The 25,878-nt window shown below is 17.2% G+C and overlaps 9 protein-coding genes and 1 non-coding gene across 10 annotated transcripts; 4 read left to right on the top strand and 6 right to left on the bottom strand.

Annotated features, from left to right (window-relative positions):
• Positions 1-230: 230 nt before the first annotated feature.
• PGAL8A_00231800 (conserved Plasmodium membrane protein, unknown function) lies at positions 231-2,784 on the top strand (the record flags this gene model as incomplete). Its single annotated transcript, XM_028671042.1, has 9 exons — positions 231-432; positions 581-1,361; positions 1,444-1,514; positions 1,612-1,724; positions 1,855-1,932; positions 2,086-2,153; positions 2,326-2,485; positions 2,578-2,622; positions 2,749-2,784. 9 exons carry the CDS (start codon positions 231-233, stop codon positions 2,782-2,784), a joined length of 1,554 nt encoding a protein of 517 aa, XP_028527735.1.
• Positions 2,785-2,897: 113 nt separating this feature from the next.
• On the top strand, positions 2,898-6,312 carry PGAL8A_00231900 (M1-family alanyl aminopeptidase, putative; the record flags this gene model as incomplete). Its single annotated transcript, XM_028671044.1, has 3 exons — positions 2,898-2,971; positions 3,075-5,922; positions 6,037-6,312. 3 exons carry the CDS (start codon positions 2,898-2,900, stop codon positions 6,310-6,312), a joined length of 3,198 nt encoding a protein of 1,065 aa, XP_028527736.1.
• A 2,325-nt stretch (positions 6,313-8,637) lies between these two features.
• Positions 8,638-9,444, bottom strand: PGAL8A_00232000 (conserved Plasmodium protein, unknown function; the record flags this gene model as incomplete). Its single annotated transcript, XM_028671045.1, has 3 exons — positions 8,638-8,825; positions 8,905-9,066; positions 9,135-9,444. 3 exons carry the CDS (start codon positions 9,442-9,444, stop codon positions 8,638-8,640), a joined length of 660 nt encoding a protein of 219 aa, XP_028527737.1.
• A 418-nt stretch (positions 9,445-9,862) lies between these two features.
• PDI-14 (protein disulfide isomerase, putative) lies at positions 9,863-11,990 on the bottom strand (the record flags this gene model as incomplete). The annotated part of the gene is made up of 4 exons (XM_028671046.1): positions 9,863-9,946; positions 10,158-10,264; positions 10,377-10,704; positions 10,878-11,990. 4 exons carry the CDS (start codon positions 11,988-11,990, stop codon positions 9,863-9,865), a joined length of 1,632 nt encoding a protein of 543 aa, XP_028527738.1.
• A 1,047-nt stretch (positions 11,991-13,037) lies between these two features.
• PGAL8A_00232200 (DNA-directed RNA polymerase, alpha subunit, putative) lies at positions 13,038-15,338 on the top strand (the record flags this gene model as incomplete). Its single annotated transcript, XM_028671047.1, has 1 exon — positions 13,038-15,338. The coding sequence occupies one exon, from the start codon at positions 13,038-13,040 to the stop codon at positions 15,336-15,338; it is 2,301 nt and encodes a 766-aa protein (XP_028527739.1).
• Positions 15,339-15,954: 616 nt separating this feature from the next.
• Positions 15,955-17,745, bottom strand: PGAL8A_00232300 (conserved Plasmodium protein, unknown function; the record flags this gene model as incomplete). The annotated part of the gene is made up of 7 exons (XM_028671048.1): positions 15,955-16,092; positions 16,248-16,345; positions 16,477-16,532; positions 16,725-16,780; positions 16,850-17,194; positions 17,290-17,358; positions 17,482-17,745. 7 exons carry the CDS (start codon positions 17,743-17,745, stop codon positions 15,955-15,957), a joined length of 1,026 nt encoding a protein of 341 aa, XP_028527740.1.
• A 1,043-nt stretch (positions 17,746-18,788) lies between these two features.
• PGAL8A_00232400 lies at positions 18,789-18,861 on the bottom strand. Its single transcript has one exon. It is a non-coding gene; the product is annotated as a tRNA-Lys (tRNA).
• Positions 18,862-19,612: 751 nt separating this feature from the next.
• Positions 19,613-20,695, top strand: PGAL8A_00232500 (dihydroorotase, putative; the record flags this gene model as incomplete). Its single annotated transcript, XM_028671049.1, has 1 exon — positions 19,613-20,695. The coding sequence occupies one exon, from the start codon at positions 19,613-19,615 to the stop codon at positions 20,693-20,695; it is 1,083 nt and encodes a 360-aa protein (XP_028527741.1).
• A 1,005-nt stretch (positions 20,696-21,700) lies between these two features.
• PGAL8A_00232600 (conserved Plasmodium protein, unknown function) lies at positions 21,701-22,264 on the bottom strand (the record flags this gene model as incomplete). Its single annotated transcript, XM_028671050.1, has 1 exon — positions 21,701-22,264. The coding sequence occupies one exon, from the start codon at positions 22,262-22,264 to the stop codon at positions 21,701-21,703; it is 564 nt and encodes a 187-aa protein (XP_028527742.1).
• A 1,297-nt stretch (positions 22,265-23,561) lies between these two features.
• On the bottom strand, positions 23,562-25,527 carry PGAL8A_00232700 (GTPase-activating protein, putative; the record flags this gene model as incomplete). Its single annotated transcript, XM_028671051.1, has 2 exons — positions 23,562-24,298; positions 24,516-25,527. The coding sequence occupies 2 exons, from the start codon at positions 25,525-25,527 to the stop codon at positions 23,562-23,564; spliced, it is 1,749 nt and encodes a 582-aa protein (XP_028527743.1).
• Positions 25,528-25,878: the final 351 nt, after the last annotated feature.

Here is a 25,878-nt window from a genome sequence, read left to right on the forward strand (position 1 = left end):
CTTTTTTTTTTTTTTTTTTTTTTGAACTGTTTTTAGTTATGAATTTTAGTACTACATTTTTAATTGTTCATTTATTTATGTAAATTTCTTTCCATATTTATTTCTTATTTTGTTAATACAGAATTAAAAATTATGTTATTTTGAAATTTTTTAAACTGAATTATTTTTTAAAATACGTTAAAAAAAAAAAAAAAAAATGTCATTTTTATCAAAAATAAAAATGTGAAAAGATGAAATTAAAAGGGCAAAAATTTAGTATAGGCACATTATTATTAATAATTTTTTTATTTATTGAAAAATGTAAGAGTTACATATTAAATATTAATGTAGTTGATAAAGATGACTTATTTATATTCCTATATAAAAATGAACACTTACTAGCTTCCAGTTATTATAATTTTAAACCATCATATTTTTTTTCATTTAATGAAGGTTAATTATTTATAAAAAGAAATTAGAATATTTTACAGATTCCTTTTTTTTTTTAAATAATAAAAGGAAATAAAATAAAATATATTTCTTATCTTTTATGAATCTAGAATAAATATATATATATATATATATATATTATTTTTTGTAGGAGAAATTAATATTGACTTAAAAATAGATTTTAAGGAAAATAAAATAGTAAAGAAGAGGAATAAAAATCAAGAAGTATTAGCTAAAGCAAATAAGAATTCAATTAATATACTAAATAATTTTAATATAGATAAAGAATATTTAAATAAAGAAGAAAGTCAAAATATATACAATGATGAAAAAATAAACTGGAGTAAATCAGAAAATGAAACTAATTTATCTAATTATAAGTTAGATAACAATAATAATATAAAAAGTAATGAAAAGGATATTAGCAATTCCTATAAATCTAATAATTTATATCTAGTATTAATTACAGCAAATCAGTGGTTAAATTATATAAGGTTGAAAAATAAGTTAGAACCATCTTTAAAAAATGAAGAAAATTATATTTTTACATCTCATTTTAATTGCATAAAAAGATATCCTTTAAATCAAGGAAGGATTCAAAAAATAATAAAAATAAATCAAAAAAATAGATATATGTTATTTTTAATAAATAATAACAAACTAAAAATTAATCTAAAGGGAAATGTAATTTTTTATGATTATAAAACTAAGCATCTATCACACGATTTTCTTTTTATTCCAAATGTATTATTATTTACTTCATTTTTGTTATTAGTATTAGTATTAGCTATAACTATATGTTTTATTAAATATAGAGAAAAATCAGACATATTTATGATTCTTAATATGCTTTTTTTTTTTCTTTCTACATATTTTAATTATAAAAATGTAAATTTCATAAAAGATAAAGGATATATGTATATTTATTATTGGTATTAAATAAAAAAAACTAAATAATATATAATTCTTTTTTCTTTATATATTATTTTATTATATTTCCTTTTTATTTTTAAGGGTTTCAGCAAATATCTTAAAGAAAATTCAAGAAATTATTTCATTTATTATATATTTGCAAGTTTCTCTAGGTAAAATACATTTTCCTTTTTTTTTACTTTAGAATTTGTTAAATTTTTTTTTTTTTTTTTTAAATTCATTTATATATATAACTTCCTTTTTTCTAAGGTGATATGTATATAAGAAGTCATTTAAGTAGAATAGAAATTCAATTTATGATTTGTTTTTCAGTTATATCATTTTACACAGGTCTTTTTGAAATATTTCTTGGAAATTTTCAAGTAGAACATTTAAATTATACATCTAATTATAAATACATATTTTAAAATATTTATTTTTTATATTTATATATTTGTTTCATAAATGTACATAATATCTATAATGATTAATAAATTTTTTTTTTTTTTTTAGGCACCTCGATATATTTTGCAAGCATTCGCTTATCTATTTATTTTTATTGCTATTAATTTTACTTCAACTTTTCTTTCAGTAAAAAAAAAAAAAAAATAAATAAAAATATAATACATAATGAAAAATTCTAATGATATAATTTCAATTATTTTGTTTTATATTTATACATATCTTTCTAAAATTTAAGTATAATAAAAATTTTTTTTTTTTTTTTTTTTTTTTTTTTTGTAGGCGCGTTTATCTGAAGAAAATTTATCATTTCATGTGGCAGAATTGTATAAAAAATATGATATTTATAAGTAAGAAAAATTAATAATTTGTTTAAATATTTATATTTAATATTTAATAGTTTCATCATTAAAATATGAATAATATATTAGTAAATTAATAAATAATTGTTTTTACATGGATATTTGTTCACATAAAGATATATATATATATATGTATTTTTTTTTTTTTTTTTTTATTTAGAAAATATAGATTAATATTTTTTGCTGTAATATTAAAACCTATTCTGTTGGTTATTTACAAAGTTTTATGTTTGTCTCCTTCAAATATTGATTTATACAGTTCACATGAATTTTTTTATGTTTTCTTTGATATTACTTTTGACATTGTTTTATATGTTGTGGTATGAAAATAAATTATTAATTAAATATACATTATTTTCCCATACTATTTTATATTATTATTTTTTTTTTTTTTTTTTTTTTTTTCCTATAGCTTTTTGTTTTATTTCGTCCAGCCAAACCTATAAAGCTTTTAAAAGTACATTTATTAAATTCAAATAAATACACATTTATTTATAAATATATTAATAATTAATATTTATATATATATTCATAAATATAAATATTTTAATATTTGTTAACCTTTTTTTTTTTTTTTTTTCAGCACATTTTAAGCAATGAAAATTTTCACATAGATTAGTTAATCTTTTTAACCCTTTTTTTAAGATATTTTATAATTTTAAATTATTTATTTATTTATTTTTTTTTTTTTATTTTTATTATTTTCTATGTGTTTAAATAAAATAAAACACCATGAAAACTGATCAATTTTATTTGTACCATTTAAAAAAAAATATAAAGTCCAATAAAATAATAAAACCTTTAATGTATTTAAATGAAAAATTTTAAAAAAAATAAAAATATATAAATTTCAATAGGAAAAAAGATAAACAGATATTACAGAATTTTTATTTTATTTTTTCTTTATAGGTATAGAATACATTTAATATTTTTAAAATTAACACCTATTTTTAAATATTGTGGTTTCTCTATAATATTTTTTTTGAAAACAACAAACAAAAAAGAAAAATTAAGAGTTTATACTGACACCAATCATCTAATAATTATTAATATGTTTATTGTTTTTCCATCTAATATTATAGAAAAAATAAATGATAAAAATATAAAAAAAAAACACAATTATATAGAAATTTATTTAAAAGGGTTTGTATTAGGTGGAATATATAAACTTTTAACGTTTTTTTATTATAAGAATAAAAAAGAAAGCATAGAAGGAATATATGTTTTAAAAATAAGAAAACCTTTAGAAAAAAGGGAATGTAAAAATAATAACAGTAATTATGTAGAGGATTCTACTACTGATAATAAGTTTTATTTATATTTTCAAAATAATTCAGAGACAATATTAAATTTTGATTTTAAAAATATTAAATTTCTAGATAAAAATAGTTATAATTATATAAATACGTTTTGTGAATTCTTTTATTTACCACTTATTTTTCCATGTTTACAAGATAATATTTATAAAGCAAATTTTAAATTAAGTATCTCTTTTCAGATAAAGTTAAAAGGTTCAAAGAATCTTAATAATAATTTTAAATTGAGTTATCTATCTTCTTATAATAAAATAAATAAACATATAAATTACTTAGAAAATATCAATAAGTTACAAAATAAAAACACAAAAAAAAGAATAAAAAAATGTAAAGAAAAGTTAAAATATGCAAATACTAAAAATGAAAGAAATTTTATTAATGTCATTAATCCCTCAAACTTAGTTGTAACCAACAGTAAGTTAAAGAATATTCATTACAGTAAGATCAAAGTGTATTTTAATTCTTTTCTTTTAAAAAAACATTCTATAAATAAAAGTATTTATTATATTATTATGAATTTATTAAAAAATAAATATGGGAACCTATATATAATAAGAAATTATAAAAAAAGAAAATTTTATTATTCTAAAAAAATTAATAAGTACAATAATAAAAAACTTTCAAAATCAAATAAAGAAAAAGAGTTTATAACTTATGAATATCATAGAACTAATAAAATAGTCCATTATACTTTTTGCTTATTCATTGGTTTATATTTTAAAATATATTTTAAAATTAGGGGATTACATGTTTATATATTCATTGAAAAGAGCAGCTCATATAATAAAAGTAAATACATTTTTTTTATAAATATCTTAAAAAGTATATTAACAATGTTTTTAAAAATAAATATTTTTAGAAAAAAGTTAACTGAAGAAAAATTTTTACAATTCATACTTTTAAGCAAATATAAATATATAGGTGAAGAAAATTATAATTGTTTTACATTTCTTATATCAATTATTGAAGTAAACGAAAATGATAACATATATAAAAAATTATTATGCATCAAATTAGTTATTCATGAAATTTTCCATTCCTTATGGGGAAATTGTTTATATTTTAAAAAAGATAAATATTTATGGTGTAAAGAAGGTTTAACAAGATATTACGAATTAAAATTTAGTGAAACTTTTTTAAAAAAAATTAAGAAAAATTGTAAATGCATATTGTCAATTAGTTATATTCTTGATTCTTTTTTTTATGTTCAAGTTGCTGATACCCTTAATACTTATAATCATACTTTAAATATAGATAATAAAGTATGCTATAAATATATTCATAAAAACATATTGAAAAAAAACAAAAATAAAAGAAATAACAACCATTTTTACAAAAAAGATATTCATCATTTTTATAATTTTCTAACATATAATAAGGGAATGAATATTTTTAAAATGATTAGTGTTATATGCAACCCGTACTTTGATATTATCATGAATTTTATATATCATACTTTTTTTAACCATTCTATTTCTTACAAAAAAATTTTAATATTTTTTCATTTTTTTTTCATTCATTTTCACATTAAACCATTTTTTCTTAATTATAATGGATATATAAAAAGAGTAAACCAACTAAAGACAATTATCATAAAGAAAAAAAAGTTTCAACTTAAAAATTTAGTAAGGAATTTAAAAAAAAAAATCATTCACAAAAATAATGTAATATATATATATAAAAAATCTAAAAGGAAAAAAGTAAAAAAAAAATTTAAAAAAATAAAATCTGCAACATATTTGCATTCACACAAATCTATTTTATCATGGTTTCATTTAAATTTTGTAAAGATATCTTTTAAAAAATCATTTTTAACATATTACAAGAAAATATATAGAAAGAACATTACAAATAAAGTGGTAAACGAAAACAAAATTAAAAGAAATATAATACTAGCAAAAAAATATACCAAAAAAAATATTTTGAAAAATATTTTAGAAAATTATATAAATATAGTTGGTCCTCCTAAAATATTTGTGAAATTTTTAAAAAATAAGAGCAAACTATTAATAGTTCAAAAGCATTTTTATTATGACAACTATGAACAAAAATTTAAAGAAACTAACATATTATTTCACATCCCAATTATATTTATATTTAATAATAAGATCTATAAAATATTATTAAAAAAAAAATTTATTTTAATTGATGTTGAAATAAAAAATAAGAAATATTTAAATGATGAAAATAAAAAAAAGAAAAAAAAAAAATTCAGTGAAAATACGATTATAATAAACCCAAAAAATAAATGTTATTTTTCATATCATTTTGTTAATATGTATTCATTTAAATTTCTTATAAATTCAATAAAAAATAGAAAAAGCTATAAATATGAAATATTTAATATTATTATAAATATAATATTAAACTATTTAATTCACATAAAATCACGTAATCAAGCAAAATGTGTAAATTCTTTGATTTTAAGGCAATTATTGTTGGTAAATATCTTCTAATTTAATCATAAAAATAACATTAGTGTATATATATATATATATATATGTGTTTATATCTATCTATCTATATATTTATATATATATATTTTTTTATTTAAGGTTTACAAATTATTACAGACAAAAGTCAATGAAAAATGTGATGCTTATATAATTGGTATATTTTTATGTATAGAATTTTTCAACTGCTATTTTCATTTTAGTTCATATTTCATTAATATAGAAAATAATAAATTAAAGATGAAAATTAAAAAAGAAATAACAAAAAATAAATATTTTGACAAAATGGATAGAAAAATAGACTTTTTATTGAAAGATTTTAGAAGTTATTTATCGCAAATATTTTTTTTTTTTAAAGAATCTATATGTACTATGTAAAAAATAAAATAAAAAAAAAAAGACAATTTATACATTTAAAAAAAAAAATATAAGTATATATATATATATATTCTATGAAAGAAGAGAAATAAAAATCATTGTAATATGTATTTTTTTTCTTAATATGTAACTCTAATAAAAAATTATGAACTAAAAAATAATTTTTCTTAGTTTTATTTTTATTACTTTTTTTTTTTTTTTTTTTTCTGTCTTATAAATATTTTCTTTCCCATTTCATTTTATTGGAATAACATAATTTTCTCATCATCCACACAATTTAATAAGATTTTCAATTATATTTTTGTTAGCTTTAAGTATGATCTAAGCATTCTTCTTTTATTAATTTTTTTATTTAAACTATTGATATATATTCTCAAATACATGAACACATTCATTTAATTCATTAATTACAACATACATAAAGAATAAACTTGAAATATTAAAAACTGTTAATTTAATTTTTTATTTTTAAGGATATATTATCATTATTATTTTTTTTTTATAATTGTAACTTTTATATGTATTAACGCAAAAAAATATTGATATAATATTTATAAATAAAAATATGAATGTTTTAAATTGTTTACACTAAGTAATTCATTACTTGTAATAAAGTCTATTAAAATAATTACATATTCATAATACTTTTATTATTTATTACTATTGCTTAAAGGTAAGATATCAAATATATATACATATATATATATGTTTTTAATGAAATAATTGTACTTTAATTTTATATTTTTAATTATAATATACTAATTAAAGATTATGTGAAGAGTAATATATGATTTGTTTTCTTAATTTATTATTTTTGGTGTATCAGAAATATTTTATTCCATAAAAATATATCTTTTATTACTACATGATATTTAAAAAGAATATGAAAATTTCAAAATAGACATAAATATATATATTGATATAAAAGTTATATAAATTATTAGTCGTAAGTTTTATAATATTCATAAAGTAATCATAGTGATTAAAATAAATATGTTCTTTTATATTTTTAGAATAAAAAAATTCATCTTCTGAGCTGTCTTATTTTGGTAACACTAAAAATTATAAAATTGAATTTAAAATCTAATAAATATTTTATATAATTCCCTTTTTGTATGAATTTATTTTTTAAATAATAATTTCTATCATATTTTATATTTTTTCTAAATATAAAGAAAAACTCTGTTAATATTTATTATTTTAAATAACTTCCATCTAAAAATACTTAATATCGATTGTAATGTTGTACTTTTATATATAATTCAATAAAAATAACAGTTGTTTTTATATTTGTAGAAATTTCATTATATTTTAAATTATATATTTTTATATTTGGTTCCAATTAAAGCAACATTCGTTTTTAAATATAACAAGTATTATCACATAAACAAAATATGTTTATTACTTTCTCTTATACTTCAATATATATAAGGAGCAAGATTTCTTATTACATTATATGTTTTGAAAAATATGTTATTAATAAAACTAAAGTAAATATGTGCATACATAAAGGATAATTAAAATTAGGACTTAACATCTTTCCTATAATAATAATATAGTTTTTTTTTTTTTTTTTTTTTTTTTTATTCTTTATAATTCAACAAATTCAATTTCATATTTAAAAATTAATTTTTAAATATGCATATTCCTGTTTATGTTCTGGTCTTTTTATAAATAAATGATTTTTATATCAAATACATAACTTTTGTTTTCATTTACATTACTATACATGTATTTTCACAAAATAAAATGATTTTTATCATTACATGTTCATGTTAAAATTAGATTATTGCATATATGTTTTAAAAAAATAAATAAGCATCATAAGTTTTGATTTTCCAAAAAAGATAAAATAACATTTACAAGGATTATTATAATTAACAAAATTTTCAACACACTTTAATTTAAGTGTGTTTGAATAGGTACAAACTGTTATTTAGCCTTTTGAAAAAATAATTGAAATGCAATTCATATGTCTAAGTTTTTAGTAAATATCAAAAATTTAAAGAAGACTTTATATAGTCATACAATTTTTTAAAATTTTATTTACCATATAAAGGTAAAAACTTTTAATTGTTCGTTTTTACTTTTAATTTATATAATTTTTATTTTTTTTTTTTTTTTTTTTTTGTATTTAATTATTTAGAAAAAATTAATAAGTTTATAAAAAACATTAAATTTAAAAGATAAAAAACTAAAATGAAATTAAAATTTTATTCAAATAATTTTGTTTTTATTTGCTTTTATAGAATTAAAAATAAAGTCAAATATTATTTTATGGAAAAAAGAAAAAATAATAAATTTACATTAATAGTGTATTAATTATTACATCATAATAATAAAGCTACATGCTTCATCATTATTAGATGCAGATCTATCTGATGTCGTTTTTGTTTGTAACGTTCTCATAATACTAAAACTTATATGCCTTACTTGTTTTATATTTATAAATAAATTTCCTAATCCTCCTATTTTTTTTCCATCTGTAAAATAGACACCATAGTACCCATAACCTATAAGAGAAAATTTATTTGAAAATGTTATTTTTTTTTGTTATTTTTTTTGTTATTTTTCTTCTATAGAAAATAATACCAGTTCCTGTTAATTTCTGAATCAAATTTTTACTACCTGTTATAACTATATAGTGTTTACAGTCATTATATGTAAGTAAACAATGACTTATAAAATTATAAATATAACTATTTGTCCAGAATCTTTCTTCTTCTGATATGGGAATTTTTTTTGATGTAATTCCTTTAAAAGAAAACATGTGTTTATGTGTATACACTCATATATATTATTATTTTAAAAGAAAATTTTACCTATTTCACTTCTAATATTGCTATCATTTTTTTTTACGTATGCTTTAACGTATTTCGAAATATCTGAAATAAAAAATTTATTCATAATTTTTTTAAACTTTAATTTATTTTTATCTTTTATCATTTTGGAATGTTTTGATAATTCATCTGTATAATCATAGTCAACTTTCTCTGTGACTATTTTAGAATCATTAAAGTTATCAAATTCATCATTATTAGAAATCTTATATATAGAATTCTTTCCACAGCTATCATTTAGCTTCATGAAAGATTTTTCTATACTCAATAATTCCCAAACACACTGACACATTGTTAAAAAAAATAATATAATCAAGAAAATTTTTAATATTTTAATAGAAAAAAAAACTATATTTTTATTCTTAAGGAGAAGAAAAAAAATTTTTTTTAATATAATTTTTTGTAATAAATATATCTAATCAAATGGCACATAAAAAAAAAAACAAACAACAAATTCATTAATAATTAAATTAGAATAAAATAAAAAAAAAAAAAAATTTGAATTAAAATAATATGATTATATATCAGTGTATATATAAATTAAAAGTAGAAACTTGCAAATCATATATGAGTGCAAAAACATATACCCGCAAATATTTTTACAAGACGATCATAAAAAAAAAAAAAAAAATAATGTAAATAAGAAATAAAAAAAGAATTAAAACAAAAATAAATGAAAAAAAAGAAGTATAATGAAAATTTTAAAATATTCACAATTCTTCATAATTTTCAAAAAGTTGTTCCTCATCCAAATTTAAGCTAAGTAATTTTTGTATATCTAAATTTGTATTTGTCTAAAAGAAAAAAAATATAATTTAAAATTAAAATTTTAATTATTTCAATGAATAATAATTTAACTACAAAATTTTATCTTAAAATATTATCATATTAAATTAATATTTAATAACTATAATATAAAAAATATATTGACAACATAAAAGCATATATATATATATATATGTAAAAATATATATATTTTTTTTTTTTTTTTTTTTTTTTTTTTACAATTTCACAAATCCATGTAACAATACTTTGGACAGATCTTGCTCCAAGATATTTAATAGGTTTATTTTTATTCGATTTTACATATAAATAAATAGTTGGATATGCATCTATAAATATTAAAAAAAAAAAAAATAAATTAAATAAATAAAAAGTGAATAATATATATATATGTAGGTATGTAAATATATATAGAATTATATATGAATATTTTTTTCTCACCTATAGCTATATTGTATATTTCATTGTTTACTGCATCTATTTTACTTATAATTATATCATCTTCATAATCTTTAAATTTAGAACTATATAATTTTAATCTTCTTCCAACTTCTCTATATATGGGTTCAAATTTATAACAGTGACCACACCAAGGTGCATAATATAATACTAAAACATTTTTATCATTTTTAAATATATAATCATCATATGTATCAGCAACAATTATTTTTACATATCCGTTATTAAATTCATCAGGTAATGGTCTCTCGCTTTTTCTATAAAAATATTTTTTATCTTTTATATATCCTTCTATAAACTCTTCAATATTCTAGAAACAAATAAAATATATTAAAAAAATGTCCATAATATATGAAAAAGAAAAATGAAATATTATAAAAATGAAATAAAGAACACTATACATAAATATAAACTAAATATTATTTAGAAAATTATAAAAACATAAAAAAAAAATTATATAAAATATGTGATTAAAGAATTTACCTTTTCATTTATTTCTATATCATCATTTATAGGTTTATATTTATATGGGATTAGTATGGATCTTTTGAATTCTATAATTCTCATTACTGGCTTTTTTAAATCGTCTATAAGCAATTCAGTTAATAATCTTTTTTCGAAAACCTCTTTATTACCTGATATGGAAAACATAATATTTTTATATTTTTTTGCACTTTTAATAATATCTAATTTATTTAACTGATTTATATCATTATATAATATAAACAAAGTAACTTTATTTTGGGAAAATAATAAAGAGTAATAATATTCAGAAAATTTAATAACTAAAGGTTCAATTTTTTCTGAAATACATTTTTTTAATTCTTCTATTTTTTCTTCTTTTGAATAGTCAGAGTCATATAATATATTTAACTCTTCATCTAAAAAATAAAAATATTCATCAAAATCATTATTTTTAAATAAAACTGTGTATATATCTTTATTTTGAGATTTTTTATTATCAAAATGATATTTTTCCAACATTATTGTATTTTCAAAATAGTCAATTATATTTTCTTGTTTCATATAAAAACAAAAAGTATACCCTATTAATATACATAATTTGACTAATTCGATCATTATTTTATCTTCTTTTTTGTTTCTACTTACAAAAAACAAAATAGAGTTATTATATTCATCTAGTTCTAAGAATGCATTCAATTTTTCTTTACTATCTATTTCAAATACACTTTCATCTAGGTGTTCATATATCCATAATACTATCCCTCTTACATTTCTCATGTCATTATATCTATTTATGTTATTTCTCTTAATCAAAAATAAAGATGGATATCCATATATATTTAATTTTTCTATTATTGAAGTATTTACAGCCGCATTAATTTTAGCTATTCTTATATTATTTACATATTTTAAAAGTTTTGATATTTTTTCTAAATCTTCTAATAATAAATTAGACCAATGGCACCAATGAGTATATACAACCAAAAATGTGAAATTTTCTTCATCATTTATAATTTCATCAAAATTATCCATATCTAAATTGTAAATTTCATTGTTTTCTTCATTATCATTCTCTGTTGAATAAATTTGAATAAAAAGATATAAAATAATTAATAATTTACAATAATTCATTATTTACAACTTAGTTGAATTCTTTACAAAAAAAAAAAAAAAAAAAATAATAAATATAAGGATAACAATTAAAAAATAAAAGTGTTTAACAAAATTTTGCTCTATTTTTTGTTTAAATTTTTATCTTAATTTTATAAAAGCAATATAATTTTGATATTTCTACAGTTTTTTTGAAAAAGAAATTTTAGGAAACTTTCAAATTACTTTTTATTTTATTTAATTTTATGTTAAAAAATTTCAAAATAAAAATTTAAGATTTGAGAGTGTTTTATTATATTATTAGACTTCCATTCTTTTGTTTTATTTTGTTTTTAGGTATATAAATTTAATTATAATGAAAAATAAATATAAATGTGATATATAAAGACAAACACCTAAGAAAAAAAAAATAAGAAAATATATCAATAAAAAAACATTAATTTTCATAAGATTATTATTTAAAAAAAATTTTTTGTGTACTCTTATTATACATACTCTTTTTTTTCTTTTAAAATAGCTAATTAAAAAAATATTAAAGCTTTTTACAACTTTGCATAAATGTCTTCAGTTAATTTGATTTTAAGGAAGTAAAACAAAAACAAATGAAGATAAATTTTAGCTCAGACATAAATAATTGAAAAATATATCTGGAAATTTTATGATAAATAATTCAAAAATATCATTAAATGAAAAATATTTATTACAACTAAAAAAAAAAAAAAAAAAAAATTGAAAAATTTATTTTCTATTAATGCATAACAGAATAATATTTTATCATAACGCATTTATAAAGAGGCTTTACAATATATGTATTAAAATTTTTTTTATTAGAAAGAAAAAAAAAAAACAAAAAAAAAAAAAAAATTTCAAATATAAATGAAAAAAACTTCTTTACTCATATATATATGAAATAAGATAAAATAAAAAATAATAAAAAAAATAAATATTTAATATTCAACACTTTTGATAATGTTAAAAAAGTTGAAATGTAATATACTTTTTCAAGATGAAAGAGAAAAATATTTTTATAAAGGAAAATAAAAAAAAATAAATAAAACATTATTTATAATGCGGTTTATTATTATTCCATTATGGATATATATAATAATAATTTGCACGTATAATTCTTTAAAAATTGGCAAACATTCATTTAATGAATATGGAGAAATTATGTTTTTTTTAGGAAATTTGGGAATAAATATTAAAAATAACAAAAGAAAAATATTGCTACCATTAAAAAAAAAAAAAACAATAGTGCTAATAAAAAAGAAAAAACTTAAACATTCAATTAATAATCATTCAGATAAATTAAACGAAAACTATAAAATATTTAATAAAAAAAATTATATAAAAAAGTATGAAGTGAAAAAAGAAGAAATAGACGAATATGAAAAACAAATTAAAAATTGCAGAAGTAGTGGTTATGAACCACATTTTCCAAAAGATGCTTTTAGAACTCCAGAAGGATTAACAAACATTATTTTAGATTATAAGTACAAAAATGATAACCTAAAAATTCACAATTATTATTATTTTTTTATTTATTTCTTAAAGAAATTATCAGAGAAAGCAAAAAACAAAGAAAATGATGAAAATCACATAATTAGTGTACAAGATTTTTTATATTTAAAAAAGAAAGGATTTTTTGAAGGAGAATTATATACATGGAAAAATTGGGTTCTTCTTAATAGGGGTGAATGGAAAGATTATATAGGATATGATGATGATGAAAGTAACTATGAAATAAAAACATTACGAAATATGATAGAGCCTAAAATGAAAAGAATGCCTATTGAATATTGGGGAAGTTTTAGAGCAATAGATTTTAATGTTAATCATTACCCAATTTATAAGAAATTGTTTGATTTTTTTAATAAAGTAAATGTAAGTGGAAATGAACCAAGGCATATGTTTTATCCTTTTCTTTTTTATCCAAGATTTAGTATTAGAAGAGATAGAAGTGGATTAGGCTATGGAGATGCTAATTTTTTTGGTGATTATTCTGATTTTTATGAAAAACGGAAAGAAAGAGAAAAACAAAAAAAAAAAAATATAGATCAAATGGAAATTATTGAAATGGATTTTTTGGATACAGAAGATGAAAAGAAAAAAGAAGAAAAAGAGAATATTATAAATACTAATATACATAGAGAGAATTTTATTGATAAATATGATTTTGGACCAAATGATATAAAAATAGAAGAAGCAACAGATATAATAAAATACCCACAAAGTGGAAGGTTATATCAGAAGTTCTATATAGGGCCGTTAAATATAACAGATGGTCATACTTTTGGTTCTCTTTTAAAATATGTTTGTCAGACTCAAATTTATGGTTATTCAATAGTTGCTATCAAAATTCATAATATGAATGAAGATACTACAATTGATAATGTGCAAGAAGACTTACTTGAGATAGCATTAAATATGTCTGACGTGTGCATATATAGTAAGGAAATAAATGTAGAAAGCAATATACGTATAATTTTTAAAGGGCCATTAATGTTAGTAGCAGGAATGATTCCTTTACCTTCACATTTAAAAATAGTTAATAGAGAGCAATATATTTGCACATTAAAAGAAAATGGGTACATTGATATTTCTATTAAAATAGAATATGGTAAAGGTCATTGGTTAACATATGAAAAAGGATTATATAAAAGAGAGGTAGGATCAGATAATGAATGTATGAAAAAAAGGGAAGTTTTTGAGGTAGTTAATAAAAATTATATGCCTATAAGTGCTAGTTTTAGTACATGTAGAATGGTACGTATTGCTGTTCATAAAATTGCCACGAAATATTGGTGTGAGGATAGGTGTGAATTTACTGATCCTAAGCAAATGTTAGTTGTAGAAATATGGACCGATTGTAGAATGTTACCTAAAAATGTTCTTTTATATGGCATTAAAAATATTAAGAAAATTTTAAAAAAATTTAGAGAAATGATAATAAATGATACTGATTTTCCTTGCAAAGAAGAAGAAGACGAAATAAAAAAATTATGGCCATCAATTGATAGATATAAATATTTAAAGATAAAACAAAAAATGGAAGGAGGGCCTCCTATTTATAATATAGATGAAGAATTTAATGATATAAATAATAACAACAAATTAGATCCTTTTACTCAAAATCTGATGGATCCTGAAAATTTACCAAAGCATTCTAACATACAATTACCTATACAAGATACTCCACCACCTTTTCTTGATACACTAGAATGGTTAAAATTAGAAGTAAAAAAAGAAAAAAATAATAAAAAAAAAAAAGAAAAAAAAAACAATGCATCCTCAAGAAGACGCACTTTTGATTATGATGAATATTTAAATAATAGACTAGCTGATATATTAGATGAAAAAAAAAGTTAAAATATACTTATGGAAATTTTAGTAATTAATATATTCCTAATTTAAAATTTTACTATAGTATATTCTTTTATATTTTTAATTTTTTCTTTTTTTTTTTTTTTTTTTTTTGTAACTTCTATTACGTTAATTGAAATTTCATTTTTATCTATAATATTTTATTTATTAGTAATTTTTTTTTTTTTTATTAAATTTTTATCTTCCTATTAAGTTAAATTTTTTTTGTTAACATGAACGTATATTTCTTTTTAATATACATTAATTATTACTATTCTATTTATTTTTTTTTATATGATAAGATTTATTTTGAGATATTTTGACATAGGAACTTTTTTAAATAAAAAAATAATAACAAAATAAAATGTGTTACATATATATAAAAAAAAAAAAATTATATTAAATAATAACTGTATAACACAAATCTCTGTCTATTTTAAATTATAAATTGTTATAATATTCTTCTTGATATTAACATACAAAATGCATAATCACACCATGTAAACAAATACACCAATTTTGTAAATATTTATATAATTATTATATAAAATGTACCTTAATTTAAATAATGATTATTCTTATTAAAACTAATTATTAAAGTACAAAATTTAAATTGTTTGTTTTAATCTTGTAAAAGTTTTTCCCATATATAAAGATAATTTCCTAATTTAGGCATAATTAAATTTATGTGTTTTTCATTAACTATATAATCATTCGTTATAACCCAATATGTATCAGCATAATTTATTTTTCCACATAACTAAACGAAAAAATTTAAAAAATTATATTCATTTCATATTTATTTTATAAAATTAAATATATATATATATGTATATTATATTATTTTACTTGTCTTTATTTTATTATATTTTATTTTATTTTATTTTATTTTTTTTTTTTGTGATTATATTTTACCTTATGATCTAATAAAAGTATTTTATCACTACCTTTAAGTATTTCCAACTTAATATAATCATTTTTAAAATAAAAAAGTATATCTTTATTAACAGTTCCTTAAATAATAAACATATATATAGAGATAAATATTAAGTATAAAAAGAAAAGAATTATTCATAAAGCAATGTATTTAAGATATAATATTATAATTTTACAATGGACTTATTTTTATTAATTTATACTTTACCTTGAAAAATAGGAATATAACATTCTATATAATTCATTGATTCTCTCCAATGAAAGCTAAATAAAAAAAAAAAAAAAAAATTATCAATATATTTCAATGATCAGAATTTTATAGAAAAATAAAAAAAGTAATATTATATTATGATAATTAAAAATTTAATATATATGTTGTAAAAAAGAAACATTTTTTTTTTATGTAAAATTATAACTATATTATAATTATTAAATGAAAAAAAAAATTCTAATTACTAGCTATTATTTAATAAAGGACATTTTTCAAATGGCATACGTAACAAACCTTTATACTGAAAATTATAAAGAAAAATTTGTTTTTTTAAAATAATCTATATAACAAATAGAATAATTATAAATACCTTTAATAATGTCTTAGCAGCATTTTTAAATGGACTATCTGAATTATTATCTTTGGTAGAATTAACTTTTTTATATATATTTGAAATATTTAATTCTTCTTCCGGGTAATCATCATCTATTATTTCATCAAATGTTTCACCAATTTTGTTCATAATGTTGTGCTCTTTTTTTATGTAAGGATCTTCTGTTTCACTTTTACTTGTACTAGAAAATGCACTTCTGACACATTTTTTTAATTTATCATCTGTATTTTTAATTACATCATCTACATTGTAAATATTCATTTTTTTTTCATACTTTTCAATTATCTTTTTTTCTTCTTCCTCTTTTAATTTACTATTATTCTTAAAAAAAAAATGTTCATTTTAAAATTTTTCTTTTTCTTTTATTTATTACATTATAAATGATGATAATCAATTTTCATATTTTTTTTATTTACTTCAATTTCTTTATACAGTTTTAAAGAATCCTCACCATAATTGCCTTTCTCTATGTTCTTTATAAGATCCTTTGGAAAAAATTAAAAATATTAAAAAGTAATATATGAATACACTTAAAACATATTTTTCATTTATATAGTGCAATTTTAATAAATTTTAATAAGTGGAAAATAGCAAAATTTTATTTTTACTTCTATTTCAATCCCAAGATTATCCTCTTCATTTTCATTAGTACTTTTTATTTTTTTTGTTTTTAATAAAAATTTTTTTTTTTTAAAAGTTTTTAAAAATAAATAATTATTAAATAATTTTTTATTTAAATAAAAATAATCACTCACTATTTTTGTGTTGTATTCTCTAACCTTAAAATGAAAATTAAGAGAATTAATTACATCCCATTGAAAGAAAAAAAGAATACTGAAAATGATATATATTTTTTTTAATAAATGTAGCATAATTTACTCTCATTTCACTTAAATGTCATACTTTTTATATTTAAAACAAAATTTTTAATTAAAAATGATAAATTTTTTAATAATTTACACGAATAATAAAAAATTGTACAAAGATCAGGGAAATAAAATGTAACTACATCCTCATTTGTTTATAGCTATTTTTTAAAATACGTATAACATAAATATATATTTTAATTAATGTTACAATGCTTCTAAATATGTACTCAGTGAAAAAGAGAAATATTTTTATTTAATATTGTAGCTATTGAAAACTTTCTCTTTTTTCTTGGATATATTTCACTTTTTACAAACACAAGTAAAAATAATTTTGACCTTTTTATTTTTATGGTATAACAAAAAAAAAAAAAAAAAAAAAATTGCACAAACATTAAATTTATATTTTTTCTTGTTCTTTTTTATATGTTTTAGAATAATCCATTTTTACTTCATTTATTAATAATATTTAAATTTTGTATAAAAATGAAGTTTTCATCCTTTAATCTATAATTTTTCAAGATATAAATGAATAATATAAAAGTAGTATATATGATTTGTAAATTTTAACTAATGAAAAAATTATATGTAAAGCTATATACATTTAATGTAAATAAATAAAATGAGTATTTTTCATTTATTTTAACTTTCATAATTAAATCATTTCATTATAATTTAAAATTTTATAACTTTCGTTTTACTAAAATAAAGTATCAAGTATAATTTAATATAAAATTAATCCAAAAAATTAAACATTTTAGATGAATAAAAAACATTTACAATAACATGAACAAGACAATTTATTTAATTTTAAAAAGATTATTTTATAAAAAAAAAAAAAAAATTTACTTTAATATTGGCTATTTCTCTTTTCTGTCTCTTAATACATATAAAATATTCATATATATTAATAATATGTTTGAACTATGTTTTTTAATGATATATCTTCTTAAATTATTTTTAATTATAAAAAAAAATTGAACATGAAAAATGATTAAAAAAAAAACCGTAACATATAAAAATATTGTTTATTATAGTATATTTGCAAAAGCCTCCTAGGGGACTCGAACCCCTGACCACCAGATTAAAAGTCTGGCGCTCTACCAACTGAGCTAAAGAGGCAAACAATGTTTCCTTTATTTTAAAAAAAAATAATATAAAATTATTATTTTATAATAAAAAACAATATATATATATATAGAGAAAATAAAAAAAAATTATATATAACGTTAAAAACAACGAAATATTCCAGAATATATTTTTTTATATATTTAAAAATAATTAATATTTATATTATAGGAAAAAACATTACTTTTATAATTAACCTTCCTTGTTATTATTAATATATGGTTATAAAAGATTGAGAAAAAAAAAAAAAAAAATGTATTAAAAATATTAGGTCCTAAATATATATCTTTTAAAAATAAATAATTATAATTTTTTATTGATATGAAATTTATGTAAATATTATAATATATTGTTATGTTTTTTGTTTAGTAAAAAGTTAACTTCTTTATATATTTTGTATGTAAAAATTAGTTTTTACAGAAATACGCTTTTGTTTATAAAGTATATCTTTTATTTTTAAATATAAGGTTTTAATGTTTTATAATAAATGATGAATTTAGAATTATATAACAATGATTATTTTTTATGATAAGATAAAATTAAAATAATATATATTTATGCAAATTTTTTTATATTATTTTGTAAATTAAAATATTTGTTAAACAGATTTTTTTTTTTTTTTTTTTTTTTTTTTTTTTATATGTAATACATTTAAAGTAAAATTTTAATTGTATTAATTTTCATAAAATTTATATTTTTCCACTTTAATTATTTTTATTTACAAAGAGAAAAATAATATAATAAAATGTTTGAGTCTATATTTTTACCAATCGCAGATGATATGCATTGCCATTTAAGGCAAGATGATATGTTAAAATTTACCGTAGATGCAATAAAAAAAGGAGGATGTAATAGGGTATTGGTGATGCCTAATACAACTCCTATAATAAGCAGTTGTGAAGATGCAAAAAATTATAAAAATGAATTAATGAAATACGACAATACTATAGATTATCTAATGACATTATACTTAAATAAAAAAACAGATGAAAATGATATCTTGAACAATTATAAAGAATGCAATTTTCAGGGAATAAAAATTTATCCTAATAATGTAACAACTAATTCTAAAGAAGGCATTGAAACTTTAGAACCATACTATAAAATATTTTCTACCTTAGAAAAATTAAATAAAAGTTTACATATACATTGTGAAGAACCCAACATAAATCCGTTATATGCTGAGAAAAATTATTTAGATCACATACATGACTTAGCTGTAAAGTTTCCTCATTTAAAAATTGTTTTAGAACATATATCAACTGTAGACACAATAAATATAATTAAAAAATTTCAGAATTTAGCAGGTTCAGTAACGCCTCATCATTTATATTTAACTATAGATGATGTAGTTAATTTAAACGAATATGATTTTTCTTTAGATAATGTTAATATTGAGAAATATATAAAAAATGTATATAATTATTGCAAACCTATACCAAAAACTATTGATGACAAAATTGCATTATGTAATATTATAAAAGAAGATTTTCCAAGGATATTTTTAGGTTCTGATTCTGCACCTCACAAAAGAGAACATAAAAACAATCCATATTTTAAACCAGGAATTTATACACAACCCTTTTTATTATCTTATTTATCTCATATATTCAACAGAATTGATTGCTTAGATAAACTAGAAAATTTTGCTTGCAAAAATGCTGCAAGATTTTTAAATTTAAAAGAGAAGAAGTTAAATGAAGGAGAACTTGCTGTATATATAGAAAAGAAAAAATTCAAAATACCTAATGAATATTTTGATGTTATTCCGTTTTTATCTGGTCAAACTATTGATTTTACAGTATCGTATAAATATTATAACTCTTAATCATAATTTATTTATTAATGTGTATTTTTTATTAAAGAAAAATTACATTTATAAATATGTTGTTGTTTATTTTAAATTTTGATATATTTAACTTATAGATAATATATCTAATTTTTTTTTTTTTCTGTAAATTTAATTTTTTATGACACTATAATTGTGAATAAAATTCTGCAAAAAAAAACTTTATTAATTCTTTATTTCACTTATCAAATACAAGAAAAAAAAAAAAAAAATAAAATAAAATAAAGAAATAACATAAAAATCAAAAATAATTGTACAGAAATTAAAATTTCATTTTAATATTCTCTATAATGTTTTGATCAATTTTAATTTCATATAGATTCTATTAGTATGTTCATTTTAATATATTGGATGAATAATAGAATTTTACTTATAAGTTTTTAAGTATCATTGATAATATTTTTATTTAAGAAATATATTTATATATAAATAATTAATTTTTTTTTTTTTTTTTTTTTAAATTTAGATAAACAACATTTATATTTGCTTTAATTGTAATAAATAAAATTAATAAAAATTATTTATTTTCCTTTATTTTTTTTTTATTGATACAAAAAAAAAAAAATTTTATATTTCTTAAAAGTATAAAAAAAAAAAATGTGGTTCCCTTTTTATTTTTCTATGTCTCTATTAAGGTAAACCTTTCTTATTTATTGTGAATAATAGTATCTCATATTTAAAATTAGAAATTGAAAAGTATATATACAGCATATAATAAGACAATAAATTTTTTTACAAAGAAGAAAAGACAAATAAAAAAATGAATTTTATAATATCATGTAACAAGAATTAACATTAGATATAACAAATAATTTTATTTTAAATTTTAATTTATAAAATTAAAAATTATGAAACATAATATATCCAAATTATTTGTATTCTCATATAATTTTTGTACATGCATGTATCAAAAAAAAATAAAAAAAGACATTGCATATGGATTGTTTTTACTTTCATATAATTTTTCCTTTTTTATTTTTCATTCTATTGAATTACTATTCTTATGACTTTGTTCTGTTTTTCTTTATATTCTTCTTCATCTTTATTCTGAATTATGCTCTCTCCCTTATCTATTACATTTTCATTTTCCTGTTGCTTTTCATTTGTTGTTTTTTCTTTTTCTTTTTCTTCTACGTTATCCTCTTTTTTTAATTTTTCTTTTTCATTCATTTCTTCTCTTTCCTTATTCATTTCTATCTCTTTTTCTCTATTTTCTGATATTTCCTTCTCCTTTTCATTTTCAGAATTAAAAGTATCATTGCAAGTATCACTATCACTTTTATCAATTTCTGTGTTAGAAAATGAGGAAGTATCTTTTTGTATATATAAATATGTTTTAGGTTTTTTCTCATCTTTTATATTTATATTAATATCAACATATTTATTATTTTCATCTTGTGGAAACATATTAACAAATACAATTGACAATATTGAGAAAAAAAATGTTATGGTACTAGCGATAAACGTAATTTTAACTATTATTTTTTCATAGCTTTCAAAAGTATAAATATTATTTGAAGAATTTTGAAATAAAATATATTCTTTCATTTTTTTTATATACAAAAAATGAAATTTTATATATTCTTAAAAAGATAAAATTAAAAAAAATATGTCAATTTTTACCTTTACTTTTATTATGTCTTTTATTACTTTTATACTAAAAATATATGTAATCAAATTAACTATATAGAATTCAATATACTGTTTATTACTTACATAAAATGATGTATTTTTATCATAAAAATGGTTATCAGCATATAAAATTAAAATAGAATATCTAGTCATGTACTATTTTTAATGCAATACTTACACTTTCATATGTGTACTTCATTATATTTTAACATGTTTTGTTTTTTTAGTTTTTCTTCAAGTATATTACTTTGAATTGGGACTATTAAAAATAAATTAATGTATAAAAGATAAAAAAAAAAAAAAAAAATAAAAATGAAGAAAATATTAGTAAAATATATAGAATGTAGAAATATTAAAAATAAAAAAAGCATCTTATAATATGAACATACATATAGAATATTGTCATAAAAAAGTACGAAAATTTAACAATTATTAAAAATAACAGTTATAAATATTAAATAAGAATAATAAAAAAATATAATAAGTAATTCTAAATTTCCTTTAAATATATATTAAAATTTCTTCATTTAAAAAAAGTAAATATTTAAAACCTACGAGAAATAACATATAAATGATGAATAAATAGTGATACAATAGATTAAAAAAAAAAAAAATTACAAATGCATTTAATGCAACATTTTTATTTTTCTATTGTATAATTTATTTTACAATATTTAATTTATTGGAAGAGTTTATTTTTAGACAATTGTTTTATTTTATATTATTAGATTCTTCAAAATTTTACAAAATAATTTATAAAGTAATTGTATTTCTAATTATAAAATTGTTTTCCTTTATTATGATTTTTAACATTTAATTTTTTAATCTTTTTAAAAATTGAAATAATAAAACAATTAGAAATTTATTAAAATTATAAAATCAAAAATAAAAAAAAATAAGTTAAATATATATAATGTCTATAATATATATTTTTTAATGATGATCTTTTTGAATATTACTTGTAATAAAGATTATAAACATAAAAAAAAAAAAAAAAAATATATATATATATATATATATGTATATTATGATAAACATATATATAGTGTAAAATAATATATATAAAACAAAATAAAGATATATATATATATATATATATGATTAAAAAATATGTATAAGGAATTTAAAAAAAAAGAAAAAAAAAAAAAAAAATTTGTTAGTAAATTCATTTTAATATATATATGTTTTAATTTCCTTTAATAAGATTAATGAATTATCCCAAATATATCGGTATTTCGCTTTTTTTGTGAATTCCTACACTTTCAGATTCATTTTTTTCAAATTTATGTTCTATATTTTTTAATTCATTATATATTTCATTCAAATGAAATATATTTTGCTGAAGTTGCATACGTTGATTTTCATTTATTAAGTTTAAAGAAAAAATATTTAAATTATCTATAACTTTATTTAGTTTATTATTCATATTAGATAAAGTTTTTGATATACCATAAGTTTTTACTTCTTTATTCAATGTGAGAACATTAAAATTAGGTTTATATTTATTTCTTTCTATACTCTCATTAGTTATATAATTATCATGATTATTTTTTATATTATTATTATTTTGATATTCATTTAAACTATTATATGTATTAGAATTCATACTTGTGTTGAAATTATTACTTTTTATAATTTTTACAGGATTAACTTTATTTTCCATTGATACATCACCATTCTTTATATTTTTTTCTTTTTTTTCATTTCTAGATTTAATTTTAAATGTTAAATCTATTAATATTCTTATATTCTCAACTGGTGGATATTTAAATAGTCTTTTTAAACAAAAATTTTCATCATTTTCTAATAAAAAGGATCTTATAAACAAAATCATAGAAATAGCAAAATAATCAACCAAAGGAAAAACATTAGAAGTTTGATGAGCTATTTCTATATTATCTCCTTTAAAGTCAAAAAAAAAATCATTTTCACAGTTTTTTAAGTAACAATCTAAAAAAAAAAAAAATAAAATAAATAAATAAATAAATGCATACATATATATATATATATATATATATATATATATATATATATATATATATAAAATATATAAAACACTAATGTAAAAACATAAGTTTTAAATAGAAAAATATGAATATATTATTATTATTATTATTATAAGCATTAAAATTATGTATATGTATTAACACAGTAAAAAAAATAAAACCTGAAAAAAAATTATCCCACAAAATAACTGTATCATCAATTTGAAATTCTCTACAATAAAAAAGACGAATCCATCTAAGTAAAAAAATCTGTGGTTCAATACTTAATGATATTAAATGGTTATATAATAACTTATCTGAGTTTTTTAATAATTTATGAAAAATATAAGTACATTTTTGTAATAATACAGTTTTACAGGAATTTTTTGATGATTGCATTTTTTTTTCATCAACTGATGTAAATAAATATTTCAATCCCATATGCATAAAATGATCAAATATTATATAAGTATCTGATTCTATTTCCTCTTTGTTAAATAATAAACAGAATTCTTTATAATATTTTTTATTTTCATAATTTGAAAAATCATTATGAATTTGCTCACGATAATTAACTATAAATAAAATAGCTACGATTTCGTTCATACCTTGTTTATATGATATTGATGGATTTTTTTTTGCCCACACAAATAATATTTTATTTAATGTGTTTCTTATTTCTTCATTTTGAAATATTTTTTTTTCTGAGTAAGTTCTTAAAATATCTTGTTTTATTTCTTCATTTAATTCTTGGTTTTTTTTTTTCAATGTCCATGGATTTTTATCATCGGATGATAATGGATGAAAAATTTGAGGGTCTAACTTTTGAATATTTAAGTTTGTTTGTTTAATTATATATTCTTCTCTATCCTGCTTATATAAATTCCTTCTTTTTTGTATTTCTTTTATTAAATCTTCTAAATTATTGCATTTATAAATACCTAGTAAAAGAGGCCAATATATCCTTCTAAAAAGATGAATATTCGGTTTATTATTTAAAATATTATTTGCCAAACAATAAATTAAATTACTTTTTTCATGTAAATCTTTTTGTTCAGTTGAATTTACTCTATCATTATCTAACACACTGCTATTTTTTGTTAGAATTTTCTCATTTTTAAATAAAATAAAATCATTTAAAAAATCCTCAAACTTTATATCATACAAATCTTCTAAAAAATTATTGTCATGCATTGTTTTATAAATTTTATACTTAGTTATTCATCTTTTTTCTTTTTCTTTTTTTATATATTTTTTTCAAACTTAAATTTATTTACTCTCTTGTTTAATAGCTAAGAACATATTAAATGCATATACATATATATATATAAATATATATTATATATACAAAAAAAAAATTTATCAAATTATAATGTACATCATATTTTTATATTACTTAATAAACATATATAACTGAAGTTCATTATTTCTTTTTGAACATTTTTCAAAGAAAACATATATATATATATATATATATATATATATATATATATATATATATATATATATATATATATATATTTTTTTTTTTTTTTTTTTTTTTTT

Source organism: Plasmodium gallinaceum, assembly GCF_900005855.1.
Source record: "Plasmodium gallinaceum strain 8A genome assembly, contig: PGAL8A_v1_76, whole genome shotgun sequence".
Taxonomy (NCBI): domain Eukaryota; phylum Apicomplexa; class Aconoidasida; order Haemosporida; family Plasmodiidae; genus Plasmodium; species Plasmodium gallinaceum.